This window comes from Ostrea edulis, chromosome 9 (assembly GCF_947568905.1).
Source record: "Ostrea edulis chromosome 9, xbOstEdul1.1, whole genome shotgun sequence".
Classification (NCBI taxonomy): domain Eukaryota; kingdom Metazoa; phylum Mollusca; class Bivalvia; order Ostreida; family Ostreidae; genus Ostrea; species Ostrea edulis.
In genome coordinates, this window is record NC_079172.1 from 59,341,566 (window position 1) to 59,361,926 (window position 20,361).

A 20,361-nucleotide genomic window follows, 5' to 3' on the forward strand; every position below is an offset into this window, starting at 1 on the left:
GAAGAATGCTTGCATATGATTATCAAAAAATGGCAAACCTGTACAACAAGCTGTTTTCCATGAAAATATGCATAATATGATAAAAGTATAGACATATATATAGGAATAAAAGACTTCTCATTTCCCGCTGTGGGCTAATACTTCTATGAGCTGTTTGTGACGTAAAGAGTATCCGGATCTCGATCAAAAGAGATAATATAATGGCCACATTACTCGTACCGTCACCTGCATTTGCTTTTGCGGACATTTCCATTAGGATATTAGCTATAGTAAATACTTAAGAAAAGAATGTTCGATACATTTGCTCTAATGTCCACCGCCCGTAGCACAAACTCATTCCAGTTTAAAGAGAATTGTATGTTCATACATAGGTAAAGACAGCGCTGTATATAAGGACAGTGCAGAGAGCACTATATATTCTGCAAGTATGGGAAATGCTGTATATTTTGTCAGTATAGAGGGCGCTGTATATTCTGTAAGAATAGAGGGCGCTGTATAGTCTATCGCTATAGAGGGCGCTGTGTATTCTGTCAGTATAGAGGGCGCCGTATATTCTGGCAGCGTTAGCAATCGGAACTCCTCGAATGTCTCGCGCACTCGACATATGTTGAGTGCACGAGACATTCGAGGAGTTCCGATTGGCAGCGTTAGATAGTGAAAAACTTAATTGTCATTTTTATGCTCACGACGTTATGATAACTCTATTTTTTAATAAAATACAATCATCGAATTCTTGAATAACTTGTTCACCCACAAACCTTGGATTTTGACTTTAACTTTATTCTTTCAGATGCAGAAACTGGTACTGCTAACTCTCTTCTTCACTTTGGCGGTGGTCTGTGCAAAACGTCCAAATTACCACAAACAAGGCAGGTCACAGGTTGACGTCTGTCGTTTGAACTGTGTGTGGGACGCTGTTTCGTGTGGCTTTCCCTGTCGTTTGTTGTTCCGGTCTCATCGCACGGGATACTTTAATTGCGCCAAAGTTTGTAACCAAGATCGCATAACCTGCTTTAAGTCTTGTGAGAAAAAGGTGACCGCCTCATCACCACAGGCTCCGGCAGTAGAGGAGAAGACCGCCGCGACTGAACCTAAGGCGGCTGAAGTTGTGGAGGAGGAAGTTGATGGAGAGGAAACGGGTGATTCCAACGAATCAGTAGAAGATTAAAGGAGATGTTTCCTATCAGTCACACGACAAAAATCCCATGAGCGAATGCCAAGGAAGCTCGGATGATAAGTGACAATCGAACTATCAGTATTTTTAAAGACAGGTGTAAAAAAGAATCGGGTTTCACACGCGAAGTTTGCAGAAATTATTGTTGATTCACTGTGATATAAACCTTTGACATTTTTGTAAATATTTATGAATATATTATAGTTTTCGTTGATATTGTTTATAAATAAAAGACGGTAAAATAATATGCTTACGCAAACTTGAGATATTTGGAGTTAGCTGGGCTATCTGGGGCTTCCTTGCGCAGTGGAATTCATACATTAATAAAAACAATTCACTGAAATTGTCATTAGTATGTAATTTTTATGATGTATCGATATGTATCTACACGCAACAATATCGCATAAATGTTGAATTTCTGAATTCGACTGACACAAGATTCTAGAGATGAGCTTTCAGATAGAATGGGCGACTCCGACAATACGGATGTTGACCAATAGGGCGCTTCGCGCTATTTGAAAGCATAACAGAAAGCAAAGTGCGAATTTCAATTTTAGGTTCAAGAGTATCCATTTATTATTCTGTATTGGTACAGAGCAAGTTGATGGTTCCGTTCGAACTAGTTGCAGAGGATGTAATTTAAACGCTGTGTTAATTACCAAATCGTGTCGGCATCTTTTAAAGAGGATTTGTATTTTTATTTTCTATGTCTACAATCCGGAAGGCAAGCCTCTGTGGTTTGGGGTCCATCTGAAAACTTGTGAATAGTATATCATTTTGTTGTTGTTGTTCTGGTATCCAAGAACATATATATGCCTATTCACACGAATCGAGAGTTGTCTTCATTAAATTCACCACAACCACGACCTTTCCGAAGCCAGACTAGGTATTTAGACCGATAATATATCAAAGCATGTAAAACGTGTTTCGTTGCTCTAGATAGATGAAAAGGTGAATACAACGAACAGTGATCATTTTCATAACTCCTATAAGGAATACCAAATTAAGAGTTGGGGAAACATGTGATCGCATATCCACGTGTTGTACGAGGATTTAAGCTACATATACAAACGTGCGCTGCTTTCTGCGCAGTATAGAAGTGGGTTGTATACAAAAGAAAAACTATTTCCATGACAAATAGGGCGCAATCATCTTCAAAAAGATAGTACATGCTACGAGCCACGCGGCGCATGATTACTGCATGTACGTATGATAACACGTTTGATTAAGGGCCCTAACAAAATATGATGTTCAATCAAGACATAATTTTCAAATGACAGTTAGTCAAAAAATAGGAATTGATCAACATCGCTGCATCGACTTTCTGATGTATATAAAGTGTCAAGTGATCGATCCGTCATCTAATGTCGCAAAAGTTATTACAAATAGATTCAAACAAGAGATTGGGTGATATTTGACAATATGTCAAACCCATTTGGGCAAAATGTCGATAAGGCTCACAGTTTTCTTATTGACACAAACACTGGCTGCCTTTGATGCCAGTGTTAAACAAGATAGCTACGCGCAGCCACATGTCCCCCACCGCCGCAAAAAAAAGTTGAAGCACAAAAGTCCCATAAGTCTATGATTTGTAGAATCAAAATTGCTGCGGAATATGATCAACAAAATATTGTGAATAACAATCCTACAAAATTTGAACAGCAGTCTCTGAGAAGCTGCGTCCATAAATTGTTCCTAAAATGTTGAACATGTACAGTACAAAATCAACAAAGTCCCATAACTCCTGTAAAATTTGTCGAATTAAATGGCGGCGCAATATGACCAACTACTTATGGTGACTAACAATCCTACAAAATTTGAGCAAAATTCGTTGAGCGGTCTCCGAGGATCGAGTTGCGTCCACAATTTCAAAGCAAATAACAATCTCTGAAGAGTCCACGAGAAAGGAGTATGGAGGCAAGGTAGAAGAAATATCATTTCTCACCCTCGGTCTGTGGCTGTAGGGGTACCACTTGGGGCCTCTCGAGGTTGGAACCACTTTTCAGACCTCTTTAATGATTGAATATGAGGTGATCGAATGAAACAAAGCTGATAAAAGGATAGAGAACAACGAAGTCAAACATGATTATAGAACCATTGAAAGGAGTCTCATTGGGCTCACCCGAGATTTCCTGATTTTAAATCGCTTAAGGTCACAATTAAGGCAAATAACTTAATATTTGATTGATTGATTGATTAAATATTGTTTAACGTCCCTCTCGAGAATATTTCACTCATATGGAAACGTCACCATAAATTGGTTCCCCGCTGATTGGTGCTACACACAAGAGAGAAGCGAGGTCAACAGGGTACCAGTTTAACGTCACCACGGACCTCAGTTTTTGTGGTCTCATCCACAGGCACTTGTTTCTGTATATGACTTATGACATCTGTATACTAATAACAACACGTGTTGTTATTAGTATACAGAGGTCAAAAGTCATTTACAGAAACAAGTGCCTGTGGTCTCATCCGAAGGACCGCCCCATTTATAGTCGCCTCCAATGACAAGAAAAGGGTACTGAGGACCTATTCTAACCCGAATCTCCACGGGATTCTTAATATTTGAAGAATCCACATAAGGAGTATGTAGGGAAGGTAGGGGACCCCTAGGACTATCATTTTCTGCTCTCATAATGGGGCTGTAGGGGTACCACCTGGGGCCTCCCAAAGTTGAGGCCACTTTTCAGACCTCTCTAATAATTGAAAATGGGGTGACCGAATAAAATAAAACTGACAATGGAGTACGTAGAGAACAACGAAATCAACAGATAGAACCCTTAAAAGAGAACATTAGCCGTATAGGGCGATTGAGTCCATCTGAAAGTTCTTAATTTTACACTATCTGTAGGGACGTAATGATGTAATGAAAGTGAATAGAAAAATAATCTTTGAAGAGTAAAAAAAAGAGTATGCAGGCAAGGTAGGGGACCCCCAATGATCATTAATTTCCGCTCTCGGTTTTGGGCTGTAGGGGTACCACTTGCAATTGGGGCCTCTCGAGGGTGGGACCACTTTTCAGACATCTCTAGTGATTGAATATGGGGTGATTGAATGAACAAAACTGATCATACAGAGATAGAGAACAACTAGACCAGTAACACATTACCCCACCCCCACCCCTCTCTAGGGATTTTTCAACACTATGATTTTGTTGAAAGTGTGTATAAAATAAAGGTAAATGAAGGTTGTTTGACAAATTTATGTCGGGGCATTTTCAAGATATGGCCATTTGAAATTATCAACATGTTGCCAAATTCAACATGACTGTTACCGTGCTCCATATCACATTAAAGACGACACATTGTAAACACAAACAATGGGCTAGGGGCTTCCCATTGAGGACGTTTGTGAGAAATACGTATAAAAACATAAAAGACAGTGTGGTATGGAAAGTGGTACATATTTTTAAATGTCTACAAAGTTCAATTTTCATTGGCACATTTCATTCTGCATGTCTCATGAAATCATATTACAGGCATTCCCAAAACAACACAATATTGAGTTAGTAAACATAAAAAAAACCTGTCCACATTTCCATGTATTTAATGTACGGGAGCCTATTACTGTATATTATCAATAAAAAGAAAGCACAATGGTTACCTTTGAGTATACATATAAAAATGGGGAAAATCAAGATAAATAATGGCTCGACTTTTGAGAATCGGGCATATTACAAACAATGAACTCATTTATAAATTAGATATTCTACAATATTGTAAAATAGATAAATATATCATCAAACGTAAAAGTGAACAACTCATCAATAAGTACTCGTATAACCAAACTCTTTTAATTATTATAATTGAAAATGGTATCTCATGCCCCTGTGAAAGTTACCACATATGAAGAAAATTTGCCCCCTCCCCCCTTTGATGTAGGCTTTCGGGTTGACTGATACAAAGTTTTAAAAGTTGGAAAGGGGGTGAATAAGCACAAAGTACATACCCGAAGTTGATTAAATCATAAAAACCATGTGCAATTAGTTTTGGATCCAGAAATCTTTGAACGGAGGGGTCTGGGGAACACACTAAACGAGGGGTCACCGGCGTTGGATCAGCCTTTGGGCATAACTACATGTTTCAGTATTTTTTTGCTTTAAAGACAAATCTATGTATATAATGTACATGTGGATATTGTGTATTTGTATGTAGTATATCAAACGGTGGATTCTGAGTATGACCTCCCGTTCTTTTTGTAATTCCTGCTTCTGATTTAAAAAAAAATGCTGATCTCCTCTTGATACTGTTGCATAAAACATTTCCCGTTTTCAATTCCCCGTGTTATAGCAACACCCCAAATATAGTTATCTTTAGACTTACTGCATATCAATAATAATTTTTGATAATACATGTATATATATCTTGCTGAATTGCATTCATATAATATGGAATAATATTTTTTTTCATTGTTGAAAGTACTCGCACCTCAGCAGTTAGAGATTCAATAAGAAGTAAGTACTCGCACCTCAGAAGTTAGAGATTCAATAAGAAGTAAGTACTCGCACATCAGCAGTTAGAGATTCAATAAGAAGTAAGTACTCGCACCTCAGCAGTTAGAGATTCAATAAGAAGTAAGTACTCGCACCTCAGCAGTTAGAGATTCAATAAGAAGTTAAACATTTTCCTTCTTTCAATTTTCTGAGACACCAGCTTCTTCAAACAATGTTCGCTGCTAATCGATGGACCGCTTAAAAATGTAACAGTCAACCCGAAAAATCACATCAACAGGTAAGAGAATTTCATTTATGTGTGGTTACCACAGGGACCTGAGATACCATTTTTATTATCATGATTACACAGTTCGGTTCTGCAATCTGTTTCGTTTCGGTGGGTTTCGTTTCGGCAGATTTCGTTTCGTTTCGCATTTTACAGGTGCCCATTGTCAAATATTAAAGAGTTTTTCCAATTTTCGGCTATCATTTTTACAAATTTAATGTTTTTTTTATCTAAAAACTCGTACTCGTCCCTACGTAGAAATGTCAAACAACCTGATTTATAATCAAGGGACTATGTATGGAGCGCCAAATTAACATAAACTCAAATAATTGAAGATATCATCAATTCAATTATTGCTCTCTTTAATTGAATTAATGCGCGCATTAAATCAATTATTGCTCTCATCAAATGAATTAATGCGCGCTTCAATTCAATTATAGCTCTCTTCAATTCAATTGATGCGCGCATTAATTCAAATAATGAGAGCAATAATAGATTTGATGCGCGCATTAATTCAATTATTGCTCTCTTCAATTCAATTGATGCGCTCATTAATTCAAATAATGAGAGCAATAATAGATTTGATACGCGCATTAATTCAATTATTGCTCTCTTCAATTCATTTGATGAGAGCATCAATTTAGTAGAATTATTGCTCGCAATAATTAATTTAGAGCTCGGTATAAATAATTTGATGATCTCTTAAGATATCTTTAAATCATTTACAATGCTTTTGTATAATGAATTAATGCGCGCATCAATTCTTTTAAAGAGAGCAATAATTCAATTAAAGAGATCATTAATTCAATTGTGGATATGTTGAATTGAAGATATCTTTAATTATATAGTTGCTCTCTCTAAAAGAATTATTGCTATCTTCAAACGAATTAAAGATATCATTAATTAAATTGAAGAGAGCAATAATTGAATTAATGCGCGCATTAAATCAATTATTGCTCTCATCAAATGAATTAAATGCGCGCATCAATTCAATTATTGCTCTCATCAATTGATTTAATGCGCGCATTATATCAGTTATTGCTTTCTTCAATTGAATTGTAGCGCGCATCAATTCAATTGTTGATATCATTAATTCATTTGAAGAGATCATTAATTCAATTAAAGTGCGCATCAATTCAGCTGAAGAATTAATGATATCATCAATTCAATTAATGCGCGCAATAATTCAGAATTGAAGATATCATTTTATTATTTGAAGAGATCTTTAATTCAATTGTTGCGCGCATCAAATGAATTGATGATATCTTCAAATAATTGAAGATATCTTCAATTATTTGAGTTTATGTTAATTTGGCGCTCCATAACTATGTACTTTTTAAAAATATATACTTGTTTACAAAAACCCCTACAAGGGCCGGGGGGGGGGGGGGTACCTTTACTAGCCCATGGTCTAAACTTAGTTAAACAAATAGAATTCTGATATTAAGTTGTTATTTGCCTTCATGATTAAACTACCGCATAAGAAGCGTTGCACATACGTAATCGACGAAAATAAGACTAACACGACACACGATATGATATCCGGGAATGTCACGTTTCCTCTACATGGTTCAGGTCACAACTGATTTGTCCTAACAAAACATCCGGTTAATAGATTTTTCAACAAAACGGCAAGACCCTGCATGCATTATATATACATTAAGCAGCGTATTTTTGAACACCCAACAGCAGTATTTACGACAAGTACTTTGGAAATACATGTAGTGCAGCTGCCAGTGGTGAAGACCATTCTGTGACGGAAGGAGTAGAGTCACCAAAGTTAGTTGTTCTCATCATGATTGGTTTTTAACAAGGCAAATACATCTTGCATGTTGAGAATGAGATATTAGAATTTAATTCACAATTGTAAAGTTTAAACACCTTACTTAACTCTTACAGATTGTTTTTTTTTGGGGGGGGGGGAGCTAGTTTTCTTCTATCAGCACTTTATACAGGGATTTTTTTACCCCTTGAATCCAGGGGCCAGGGCCTTCAAGTTTGGGGAAATTAGCGATATTTGATTGAAATTTGGAAATTTGTGTCATACAAATATGAAATAAGAAAAACAACTTACAAGCAAAAAGTCAACCATTTGATATTTCATTATCAATGTAGCTGGCTTTAATTTCCGGTCTTTGGCAGAGAAAAAACTGTTACAATTTTTTTGCAACAGAGTGGCACTAACAGACTGAGGTTGGATGGCCCCTCATGGCATATTCTCATCAAAGCATCCATCATTTGGGAATTTTAGGTATCATTTTTCGAAAAACACCTGCTTTTCAGCATTGGGAATGGGGCCGAATTTCGGCCCTCTACAGCAGACCCCAAAAAAAATCCCTGCTAAAGCAGTGATTCATTTTGAAAATGGTTATTATGAGTCCAGCGGACTCCCCTTGATTACAATAATGAGTCCCAAGCTAAAATCAATGAGTCCAAATTTCATTATTTCAAACAAACAGCCTGACAATCACAGGTATAAACAAACCACATTAAGGAAGAAGCTTAGTGTTGTCACCTCCTTCTAGAGAATAAATATTTCGCTTTTTATTACAAGCCATCGGATAATTCATTTGCAGAAAATTCTTATTCGTAGTTCATATTGGAAAATGATTTTCAAATGTTTAAAGTTGAATGTTGGAAGTTTTTATTCCTAGCTACTTTGTTCATGCCATTTAGTTTTTCTGTTCTGTGCAATTAATGCTGCAATAAATAAATTTTTCTCCGTTTTCTTCATTTTTCTCAAATCTTAGCCAAGAATAAAGTGTAAGCCATTTTTGATGACATTGTTTTCACCTTTCGAATTTTCTCAACTTCTTCTTCGTTTTCAGGACTGACGTTTGATTTCGGGGACTCCTCTTTTGTTTTTGTTTTTTTTTTACCCTTAGTTATTGGCAATATTATCATTCACATCACTTTGCAAAAATGTTGTTTATTTTCTCTGATTAGGAAGTTTTAAAATATTTTTAAAAAATGGCGGAATCGGATTATATGCGAGGAAATTCTAGTTCCCAGTTTTGTTTACCCGCCGTAATGCCTTATACATGTATATCATTTGGTTTCATTGGTTAATGCAATGCGAGTTGACCAATGAAATATAATTCTTAATTCGGAATATATCGGGTGTGTAGTACGTTCTGGAGCTTAGATTTCATACCGGGGAAAAAATGAAAACATGTTTATATAATTTTGAATGTTCATGCGTCCGCTGGGATGCACAGTTATTGAAATCATGCGTCCTGAGCAAATTCAATGTGTAATTTATGCAGGACGCACGCCAAAATGAATCACTGTTAAAGTAATACAAGCTGTAACTGACGGCTAATATTAATTGAAAAATAGATTATGTTAATAAATTAAAAAATAGAAGAACATATTTGTGATTGAATGTATATATATATATATATATATATATATATATATATATATATATATACACACAGGACTGTCAATGTCCTTTTTGGTACAGGATCAGGGTCCCATTAGATTGGGATAATTATCAACATTTAGGGTCAATCAAATTGGGAAATTTTACTTTCATACAATGATTTTAATAAGTATTAAAACATATTAGATTGAATGTTCTAAGGTAAAGACAAAAACAACAGAGTAAGTTCAGTTAGGTTTTATTTTTCAATTGATCACCTGGTCTGAATCCCAGTCTGGTCAGCTGTGTATAGGGATTATCTCCTTTGATCCCTTTAGTGACGAAGACTGATAGGGAAAGGAGAAAATTCATGCCTGAAATGGGAATGGAAATGGGGGGGTTCCTGCATTATGAGTTAGGTGGTCTCACCACTGAGCTTTTGGGAATATATGTCGGGAGTCTCGGGAAGGACGTAGTGGTTTTTGTAATGTAGTCACTGAGTCAGACTGGATTGATTAATGGTGTCCATGCAAAATAACCCACACAGTACCAGACTAAACCTTTAAGTGTTCCAGAAGCAAATAGATGAATTTTCAGCCTTCCTATTCAGGGGTGTGATTTTTCCTCTTTTCAGAGGAAATCCTCAGATTGGCTCAATTTTTGAAAAAATAAAACACTCTGGGTTTGATTGAAGTTGACAGAAAATGATGTTTTTCCAGGTAAGATGAGGTATTTTCCTCCCTTTTTGACAGGTTTTTCTCTGATTTCTGAGGAATTTAGTCACATCCCTGCCATTACACAGCCATATATGACCTAGCTCGCACAGCAAAAATATACAGTTGTTTGAAGCTTTGAAATGATAAAATATGGGTATATAGAGATGTATCAACTTTAAATGATTATTCATGATTCCTCTCAGTAATCATTTCTGAATTCATTTCTTAATAAATATTTGTGAGGTTGATGATTTTAGCAATGACCAGTGACAAACAAAAAAAGTTTCTAAATTTGAAAAATAAATTCAGAGAGTGGGATGGGGGCTCCCAAACCCTCTGTTCCTTCTAGCGTGTTGACTTCACTTAAAACAAATAGATTTTAAAAGACTAATAATTTAATTACTTCAGTAGAAATATTCATGTCAAAATTCATTTTTGTATGTATGGTTTCGTAATGATAATCATTATATGATTATAGAAACTAGCGTTATTATATTTCAGTGCTACCTATAAATAAATATAACCTGTAACTGCTGCAATCTTCTGTATCAAGTTTTTTCTTATTTATGTCATGATTTTGCTCTAGATGTATTTGGACTTTTTCCTATATCTTTTTAGGTACATGTTTAATAATTATGCTTCATACATGTATGCCCTCCATGGTCCAGCATTTGTTGCATAAGATTTTATCTTGTAATTACTTTCAGTGGTAATGAACATAATTAAAGGTATTGGAACTACTTTAATAAATGTAGAATTTTTTAACCACTTAAATTTTCAGTTTATGATATTGATATTATGTAGTGTTTTGTATTGCTGTTACATGTACTAGCTGGGCCTATTAGATGAAATGAATTTAAAATCTATATCCAATGTCAAAGGGATAGGGTTGTTAAGATTGTTTGTCTGTTCAGTTCAATCACCAGATATGAAGTCTCTATCTTGTATTGTTTCAAAGTTGTGACCAACATGAAGGTTGTAAGGCAGAAAAACACTTAGGAGAAATTCTCACACCCCCCCCCATCCTTTTCAAGTCAGGCATGAATTATAATACTGCAAATTATAATTGGGTCTAACCTTATAAAGATGTACAATATGTGTGATTGGAATTTGGTGGGGACCATAATTGTGATGCATAGTTCCCTTGTTTATAATCTGTATCTGGTATCCTTATATCTGTTTTGATTTTCTAATATAAAGTTTTTTGAAGGAAACAGAATGCTTACATCTTGTATTCTAAATATATACCAATTTTCTGTACATGTGCATCAAATAGAACCCGTGTCTTCGGATATGGATATAGAACTTATAATTAGTATTTTATATTTTAATTTTTTGTAGGATACTGAATTTTCTTGCCATGGCACTGAAACCTCTCCTTAAAAGCAAAGTAGACGAACTGTTTGCTCGTTGGTTAAGCGACCCAGAGACTCAGTTACATTTAAAAGAAAACTTACGGCAACTGTGTCACGGGGAAAGTATCACACAACAACATCTAACTTCACCGAGGTCAACCAGTAAACAGTCGCCACGGCTACGCCCAAGTTCACCACCGTACTCTCCAAATTCCACGAAGCTACCCAACCCAAGAAGTCCCAGAAGACCGTTGTCAAATAAAAACAAGTCCAACAATGGAACAACTAGGGTAAGTGAAATATATTTAAGTATGTCAGCACATGTCACATGCTATACTATATTTAAGTATGTCAGCACATGTCACATGCTATACTATATTTAAGTATGTCAGCACATGTCACATGCTATACTATATTTAAGTATGTCAGCACATGTCACATGCTATACTATATTTAAGTATGTGAACACATGTCACATGCTATACTATATTTAAGTATGTCAGCACATGTCACATGCTATACTATCAGCGGAAAATCAAGATTTTTAGCAAGAAAACAATCTTGCGAATCTAACCCTATATACGAATGACGTTCGAAAGTTGGAAGTCCACTGGACATTACGACTTGAAACAAAACTTTAAGAATTAAAGTTTTTGAGAGTCTAGATATCGGGACTTCGGTAAATCAGTTTTAAGTTTTGTACAATGCAGATATAATTCTGTTTATATATTTAAAACTTATACAGCACCAATTTTGATGCACCAGATGCGCATTTCAACAAATAATGTCTCTTCAGTGATGCTCAAACCGAAATATTGGAAATCCGAAATAACATTAAACTTGTAAGAACTAAAAAGAAAAACAGAGTGCCAAAGACTGGATATCATGTGAAGTAACACAATTTTAAACCTTTATTGCATCTCAAATACGAGGTAGGAAATGAACTATTTTCATTTGTGTTTATTCATTCTTTATTTGTTACAGCAATCAGTATGTCTCAAAATTAGTGTCAAATTTCAAATATTCTTTTACTTGGTACAAAATTAGTGTCAAATTTCAATTATTCTTTTACTTACAAAATTAGCATCTCATCTTAATTTTACTTACAAAATCTATAAAGTGAGAAAATTAAATTGATAATTGCACCTGGGTGATCATTTAAAGACCCAACTTTAAAGACCCAATTTTAAGGTGACACCCCCAAATTATAAGCTGCCTGCCAATCAAACATTTAACAATAGATCTCAGGTGGAGTGACATCTGCAGACACTGTGGTCTGGGGCTACCCCAGAGAGGTGTTTTGATAACAATAACAGCCAGTATCTACAGACATTCTTTAGATCTTAAGGAAGCCAAGTCTACCTGAGTTTTGATAGCAATGACCTGTCCACAACTGCTATTTTCTTGTAATTCAATTGTTTTTAAAAAGGCCCCTGAACAATGCAATTTCAATATAATTGTAATTTCCCCCCTCTATATACCTGTACATGTATTATAAATTACACAATCAGAAATCAAACAATAATTTGCACAATTATTTCTAAAACTTGTAACCTATTGAAATAATTTATGTCATCAATTTATGATACCTCTATATTTATAACAGAAATTATTCATTGAGTCAATGACAGAGAGAAAGAGGGGTGGGTGTAGAATGTGTGTCAGCTACCCTTAGGAATACAACCATTATTCAAACACTATGACCACAGAAACTCTGCAGAGGTCCCTGAGACAGGTCCTGTGTATATCAAAACTATATATAAAAAAAAAGCATGGACAGGTAGATTTCTACCATGTTCTGCCTCTGTGTATTTCTTTGAGTGCCATGGGATATAGCAATTAACACCTTGATAGACCCTGGCCACTCCAGGTAAATAACATCTGTTTAGATTAGGCTCCGCCTACATTTTCACTGACCTTATGGTCATGAGATGGGTCTTTAAGTTAACGCCCCCAAATTTTACCTGTGTTGTGATCAATGATAAGCCGCTGGTCAATCAAACTTTTAACAATAGAGCTTAGGTTGATTGATGTTTGCAGAGACCTACAGCTACCTGAGAAAGATGTTTTGATAACAATCATGGCTAATGATGACCTGCAGTCTTCAGATCTCCAGGAAAGCCCCAGTATATCTGAGTTTTGATAACATTGACTCGCACCTAGAATATTGTAATTTCTAACGTCCCCTATACAATGCAATTTATCATCGTATTTTTTCTCTCCATCTTTATACATGTATTATAAATTTAGATTAAACAATCAGAAATCAAACAATAATAATTTTTAAAAAAAACCAAACAAACATAAGTTATTGGAATATTTTCTATTAATGATTTATTGTGGCTTTATATTTATAAAAACATGAACAATCCTGTTTATTGGTGCAGCACATCAACATGTATAAGGTTATATTGCCCATGCGTAAAACTGTTACAGTAGTTAAAAAAAATGCTTCTGTTTGAGATACCACATGGATTATAAACACAATCAGAAATCAAACAATAGTAAAAAAGCATAAATAAGTTATTGAGATATTTTTATTTATAATTTATCACGGCTTTATATTTAGAGAGAGAGAGTTACTGAGATATTTCTATTTATAATTTATCACGGCTTTATATTTATAGAGAGAGAGAGAGAGTTATTGAGATATTTCTATTTATAATTTATCCCGGTTTTCTATTTATAAAGATAAAAGAGAGAGAGAGAGTTATTGAGCTATTTATAATTTATCACTGTTTTATATTTATAAAGAGAGAGAAAGAGAGAGAAATGTGTAAAACTGTAGCAATAATATAGATGAAATAATATGGCACGGCAATAGTGTTGCATACGTATGACTATAATTACTCATTTAGTTAATGATTGAGAGTAAGGGAGAGAGAGAAAGGGGGGGGGGTAGACTAGCTATGTGTCAGCTTCTGTTTGGGATACCATCGTTACACAAACACTATGTCCACAGAAACCCTAAAGAGAGAGAGAGAGAGGAGGGGATGTAGACTTCGTGTCAGTTTCTGTTTGGGATGCCATCGTTACACAAACACTACATCCACAGAAACCCTAAAGAGAGAGGGGGGGGGGGGATAGACTTCGTGTCAGCTTCTGTTTGGGATGCCATCGTTACACAAACACTATGTCCACAGAAACCCTAAAGAGAGGGGGGGGGGGGGTAGACTTCGTGTCAGCTTCTGTTTGGGATACCACCATTACGCAAACACTACAGCTACAGAAACCCTACAGACGGCCCATATTGAGGGGTATCTTGATCATTCTTCATTTGGTTGTACATGTACACAGATCTACTTGGATTTATTCATTCTCTCGAAACATGGATATTTTACCTACTACACCCACGACACCGCGAACTCCCAGGACACCAGGAAGTGCCCGGAAAAGCCGGGTAATATTATATTTAGGAAATTATTTATATACGATATATAACAATTTAATTAGAAGTTTAAAAAGCAAAGGTTTAGAAATGGGCTAAATCTGTCATTTGCAATACATAAATATGACCAAGTTTGAAGGTTTACGGGAAATAGAAATGCGGTATGCATGTAGGTAGAAATTTTAATTATTTTTTTTTTTTTGCACAAATCAAGACACTAAGCATAATTTGTAATAACCTGAGAAATTTCCTGTGTATATCATAAAAATATACACAACAACTGATCTCTTGGCCAGGTAAATTCCAGGTAAATAACATTGACCATGGATAAGCTCCGCCCACATTCAGTGATCCGTGGAGCAACCATATGGTGTTTTTTTTGGTCTTTAATAATCTAGTTGATCTGGGGATTTGGATGCCAAACAAAAAATCATTTGTATGTAGGTTGCACTAGGTGATTTTTTTTAATAATAACAGTCAATCTCTCAGGTTTTGTCCTTATGTTTATAAGTCAGTGACCGATGGCTTGTGTAAAAACAATTTGCAATTCAAGGTACATCAAGTAAATTTGTAAGGATTATATACAATTGGACATGCATTTTACTTCCAAAGATTGTGAGTTTCAAGAAATCAGGAATTTGAAAAAATGAGAGTAAATTTGCTTCAAGAGATCAAGAACTTTTAGAGGTCAAAATCAGAAAGTTTCACATATGTTTTATTGTAGTCCCCTACAGCAAACACTTTGGTTGTCTGCAGCTGGAAAAATAAAATAGCATTTAAATCAATGGGGTCCTTAATATAGGACCAAGAGTCTATGTTGGCATTGTTATTTGTGCAAAATTATACATATTATATATTAAATGTACTGGTAAATGTGCATTTATATACATTACAAGCCAATTAACATGGTGGCCTAGTGTTTAGGCTGTCAGAATCTCGACCGAAAGGTTGTGGGTTCAAATCCTTGCCACATCAGGGCTGACGTTGTGTCCTTGGGAAAGGCACTTTACATGAATTTCCTCACTCCACCCAAGTGTGAAAGGGGTACCTCCTGCTATAGACAGTGAAAGATATTGTTAGAATGTTAGTGCTCTAGCGCCTGTAACGGCAGCTTGCACTATATGCTTCCCAGGAAGCTGAGAAAGTTCTAAATTGATATAAGGTCTGCCGGGGTAATAATGTACATTGATTATTGTAAAGCGCTTTGAGCAGCATACGCTGGAAAAAGCGCTATATAAAACCAATCATCATCATTATTATCATTATGGTATTGCAAAGTTATTAGAGTAAGATTTCTCAAGTGATATTATACTAATTAAATTCAAATATGATTATATACTGTAACAGTATATTTTTCAAACTTTTCGTAATTTTGAATCATGTTCATTCAGAGACATCTTTAAAAAAAACACAAATGTAAATTTGCGAGTTTGCTAATAAAATTTGGTTTAAGTGTACTGTTGATTTAATTTTGTATAAATGTTAAATAAATGACAATTTGTTATTGGCCATGATCAATTTATCTAAATCATTAAGCATGGAAGTCTTACAGTTATTTTTAAAAGAGGTTATAAAACTTTTATTGTACTGATACTTAAACTTGGCTACCGGTATGTTTGTTTGGAGTACAATTCTGAGCAAGCTTCGAAATGTACGAAAAAAGTCTCGAGGATGCACTCCATTTGAGTGTGAGAATGATTTTATTGAAGTTTTATAACCTTCACTTTTGAGTATGAGTACGATTGAGAGCACAGAGCTTAAGTCTGAATATGAAAACAAGCTCAAAAAAGTTTTATAACCTCCAAGCCAGAAATCTTTCAATTGCCTACGTGAAGGATAACTATTTTATTAGGACCTAGCTCTGGAAATACATGTAGTTCTTAATTGCTTCAACTTTCAGAAAAGAACAGTTACCCCACTGCCGCAAATCTATTGAATAAATGTACATAGTTATGATACCCCAAACCTAGACAATATTATTTCTTCCTAGCGAGTGAATCCGAATATTTTTCATTTACGAATTCAGATATTTTCTCCACATTTACCCCTGATGAATTTTCAGACTTTGGATCTATGGTTCCCTCTAATCATTTCAAAAATATTTGTCAAGCAACAAGTCTTCGATCATTCAGATACCACTTAGCTGTTGTCCAGTCCACATCACTGCCCTAACAAAGTTATCTCTCTTTGCAAAAATCTCTTCAACAGAAATCAAAGTGATCTATATAACAAATCATTTTTTGATTGATTGATTTTTTATTTTTTGGTTCTTGTTTTTGTTTTCTTTCTTTTTTCTGTTTTTTGGTTAGTTTTTTTCCTTATCATTGTGAATTTATATTCAATCATTTTGAATGTCTTAAATAATACTACAAATTTTTATCAAAGTTTAATTTTTATTTTGTTGTCCTGTGGGACTGAGGGACGGGTAAAAAATCTGATGCAAGGTTTAAAAATCTTCTATTCTTTGGGTCATCTAACATACAAACTGTGTGCAGAAAGGTAGCGATCAGCCTGCCTTTCAATGAAATGCAACAAGCGAAGATTAAACCTAGATATCTTCTAATTCTTTTTGATGTTTGTATAGTAATGTACTGAACATCCAATATATACATTTGTAAGACATTTTGATTTTTATATAAACAATGCAGTTTTTTTTCTCCCTGAAAACACTTAAAAATGGTAAAACTATTATGTATCTGAAATCAATAAATAAATGTCTGAATTAATTTTAGTATTGATCCTAATTTGCTGTTACTGGTATTATCAGCTCACCTGTGTTGAAAACTAAAAAAAGAACTAACCTTAAATCTGAAAAACTCACTTGAGTTGAAAATGCAAATGAACTCACTGAAAACTGAAAAATTTGTCTCACCTGATAGCTCAAATGAACTCACCTACATGTAAACTGAAAATTCACCAGAGCTGAAAACTCTAGTGAGCTAAAACTCCTCGCTTAAGCTGAAAACTGTTTGTCATTTTTTTTTTTTTATACTTTTCACAATTCTTACTTCACAAGAGCTAAAGGACCAATTTCAATAAAACTTGGCACAAAATTTCCTTAGTTTAGGGAATTCAGGCTTGTTCAGATGAAGGGGCAGTTCCTTCCAAAGAAAGATAATAAAATGAATATTGAAAATAAGGTGTCATGTTTAAAACATCTTTTCAAGACCCATTGAACAAGACATTGTAAATATTGATGTTGATGTCAGTGATTTTCCTACACCCAAATCAGGTCCAAATTCAGGTCTCCTCCTCATTAAAAAATTTCCAATTTTTCCCCAGTTGAAATTGCCTCCCCCTTCACATATAGCAAACCTACATGTATCTTATGAAAATTTAGGTAACATAACTGAAAGTGTTAAGAAAGAGAAAGTTAAAAATGTAGAATTGTGACTGTGATATGTTATAGCAAATTAATTGACTAAATGATGTTAAAATTACTTATATATTTACACATCGATTAAGGTTAATTATTATATTATGTTCTAGATTTTTCCCAATATCATAAAAATGTCGATTATTTTCCCCAATCGTAAATGCCCATTAGAAAAAAAAAACCCACTGGATGTGGACGGGGAACCTGGGAGGGGTTACACAACAGGAATTAAGTTTGACATTGGATTATCAAAAAACAGGGATTCAATTTGTCATATTTATCAGTATGTTCACAACATGACCTTGAAGCCTGCTTGGCATTATATGGCCACAATTAAACTGACCTCTGTGGACTGGCATTGAGTGATGTGAGAGAAAAGCCATTCCACCTGATTTCCTCTTAGGCCTTCAAGTGAATGTCTATCAAGTGTATAAAATAAAATATATCTGGAGTAGTATTTATTGACTTAAGCTGACATTACAAAATGTACAATTTCTTCATTCATAAATACATGTATGGTTACCTAGGTACAGGGCAAATTATGTCATACATAACAATTTGTGAATCTGGTAGTACAGTATTTTGAATTGAGTCATGAATTCAAATTACATGCTTATATCCATGGACATTTACTGTGCCATATCACAATTGAAAATGATAGGACTATCTCCAGTATGTTTTTGCATTTTCAAAGCATCCAATATTTTAATATCTCATTCAATTCAAGTTGTCAATGAATGTAAAATAATATCTTTTCATACTGTGAGTGCATGTATGTCAAGAAAAGAATAAAGGGCTGTTGTGACCTGATAATCCACATACTGAACTCTCGTGCAGTTATCCACAAACTTTACCGTACTGCATTTATAGAAACTTACGGCAATAAGTCAAAGGAAATAATAAACCTCCAGATCATTACCTCAGATAATCATCTGATCTTAGTCACTGCAAGGGTCGTACTGTAGACACGGTGTGACCGATCACTCAGTGATCCGTGAAATGACCAGGAGGGAAAACACAAGGCATATATACACGGTTAATACACACGAGATGCGTATGTATGTAGCTCAGGTATTTGGTGTGTGCCTAAGATCATTACACCTGATACAGACAGTGGGCACAGCCTGCTAGTGCTGCCACATTCCTCTGATTAGTGGAGATCTGCTCTTATTTACACACTTTTACAACAGAACCTTCAAATAAACTGATGGGATCAAATCTATACAGTACAGTGAGGCAGGAGGAGACAGAACTGGGGATATGAGGTGTAGATCGCTGTGTGGAGGGGGAGCCTTCTGTACCTGTAGTTATTTTTCCTAGGAAGTTCTATACCAAGAATATTTCAGCGACAGGATTAGTTCTTCCTCATGTCCAGTTAACAAAACTCTGTGATGCTTGTCAAAAGTACAAGTGTGTTATTATCAAGCAGACGAAGCTGACAGGATGCAGGGAGTTGGGAAGTGTTCAAGTACTCCTCACCTTTTATCTGAACGCGTGGAACCCTGTGTAGAATGATGAGGAAGGACTCTGCCCAGACCCAGCTGGTTTACTCTCGGGTGACGTTGTATTATAACTGTAGAATTGAACTCAAGTGGAAGCGATCTTTACATCACTGTGAAAAGTGTGATTTGAGAAGTGATTTCAGAGGTTGGGGAACAAAATGTGGAGCTATTCATTTTGGAAGGTGCACACCTGTGACGTATCCGTTTCCTCAGAACTATAGCAGACGTAAGGGAAGCCATCAAAATGCCTGGATCCCCGTCGCCAAAGTGTCCCCCACTCGACCTGCTGGCTTCACACATCACAACAGTTCTCATGTACTTAAGTCATTTACTACCAGACTTTGTAGACTATGTCTTTAAGAGTTATTTTTAGAATCATTCTGATATACACATGTACTGTGTTGTACTGGTAACCTTAAAACATGATAAAAGGGAAAACTCTTGCTTCAGTTAATTGAATTAAAGTTTATAATAGGTAGACCTGAGTTGTAACCTTAATTGTTAAGATATTTAAACTTCCTGGACTATAGGAATAGTCTATTAGTTTTTAAGGTTTACTAAACTGTTGTGACACTGTAATTGTTAGATCAGAGATTTCTTCCCCATATCTAGCAGCATCAACATGAAATACTTGTAAAGTGGAAACTTTTTTTTAAAAAGAAAATTTGAAGTAAATATATTCAGTATTTTCTAGAACAATTCTCTTGAAGACCATTCTGTGCAATATATATCAATGCCAATATTATAGTCATCATTTCGGAGAATTTT

General features: G+C 35.1%; 2 protein-coding genes and 1 long non-coding RNA gene across 5 annotated transcripts in view; 2 read left to right on the forward strand and 1 right to left on the reverse strand.

Moving 5' to 3' along the window:
• The first annotated feature begins 427 nt into the window (after window positions 1–427).
• On the forward strand, window positions 428–1,168 carry LOC125658274 (uncharacterized shell protein 1-like). Its single transcript, XM_056150798.1, has 2 exons — window positions 428–475; window positions 791–1,168. The coding sequence occupies exons 1-2, from the start codon at window positions 428–430 to the stop codon at window positions 1,166–1,168; spliced, it is 426 nt and encodes a 141-aa protein (XP_056006773.1).
• A 6,302-nt stretch (window positions 1,169–7,470) lies between these two features.
• Window positions 7,471–20,361, forward strand: part of LOC125658264 (serine/threonine-protein phosphatase 2A regulatory subunit B'' subunit beta-like) — a 41,943-nt gene continuing 29,052 nt past the window's right edge. The window contains exons 1-2 of one of the 3 annotated variants that reach the window (XM_048889473.2): window positions 7,471–7,671; window positions 11,314–11,617. In XM_048889473.2, the coding sequence (XP_048745430.1) occupies window positions 11,333–11,617 (285 nt within the window). In that variant the 5' untranslated portion in view covers window positions 7,471–7,671; window positions 11,314–11,332. Of the gene's footprint in view, window positions 7,672–9,957; window positions 9,976–11,313; window positions 11,618–15,748; window positions 19,909–20,361 lie in introns of those variants that run through there. The other 2 variants (XM_048889474.2, XM_048889472.2) reach the window with 2 other exon arrangements.
• Window positions 14,849–19,113, reverse strand: LOC130050238 (uncharacterized). Its single transcript, XR_008798675.1, has 3 exons — window positions 19,011–19,113; window positions 18,435–18,510; window positions 14,849–15,769 (listed from the first exon to the last, which is right to left on the reverse strand). It is a non-coding gene; the product is annotated as an uncharacterized LOC130050238 (long non-coding RNA).

What these genes read in the sequence shown, in the direction of transcription:
- LOC125658274 (XM_056150798.1), top strand. Translation starts at nt 428, where the DNA reads ATGGGAAATGCTGTATATTTTGTCAGTATAGAGGGCGCTGTATATTCT. An exon ending in TAGAGGGCGCTGTATATTCT is followed by an intron (nt 476 to 790) that starts GTAAGAATAGAG and finishes TTATTCTTTCAG; the next exon opens with ATGCAGAAACTGGTACTGCT.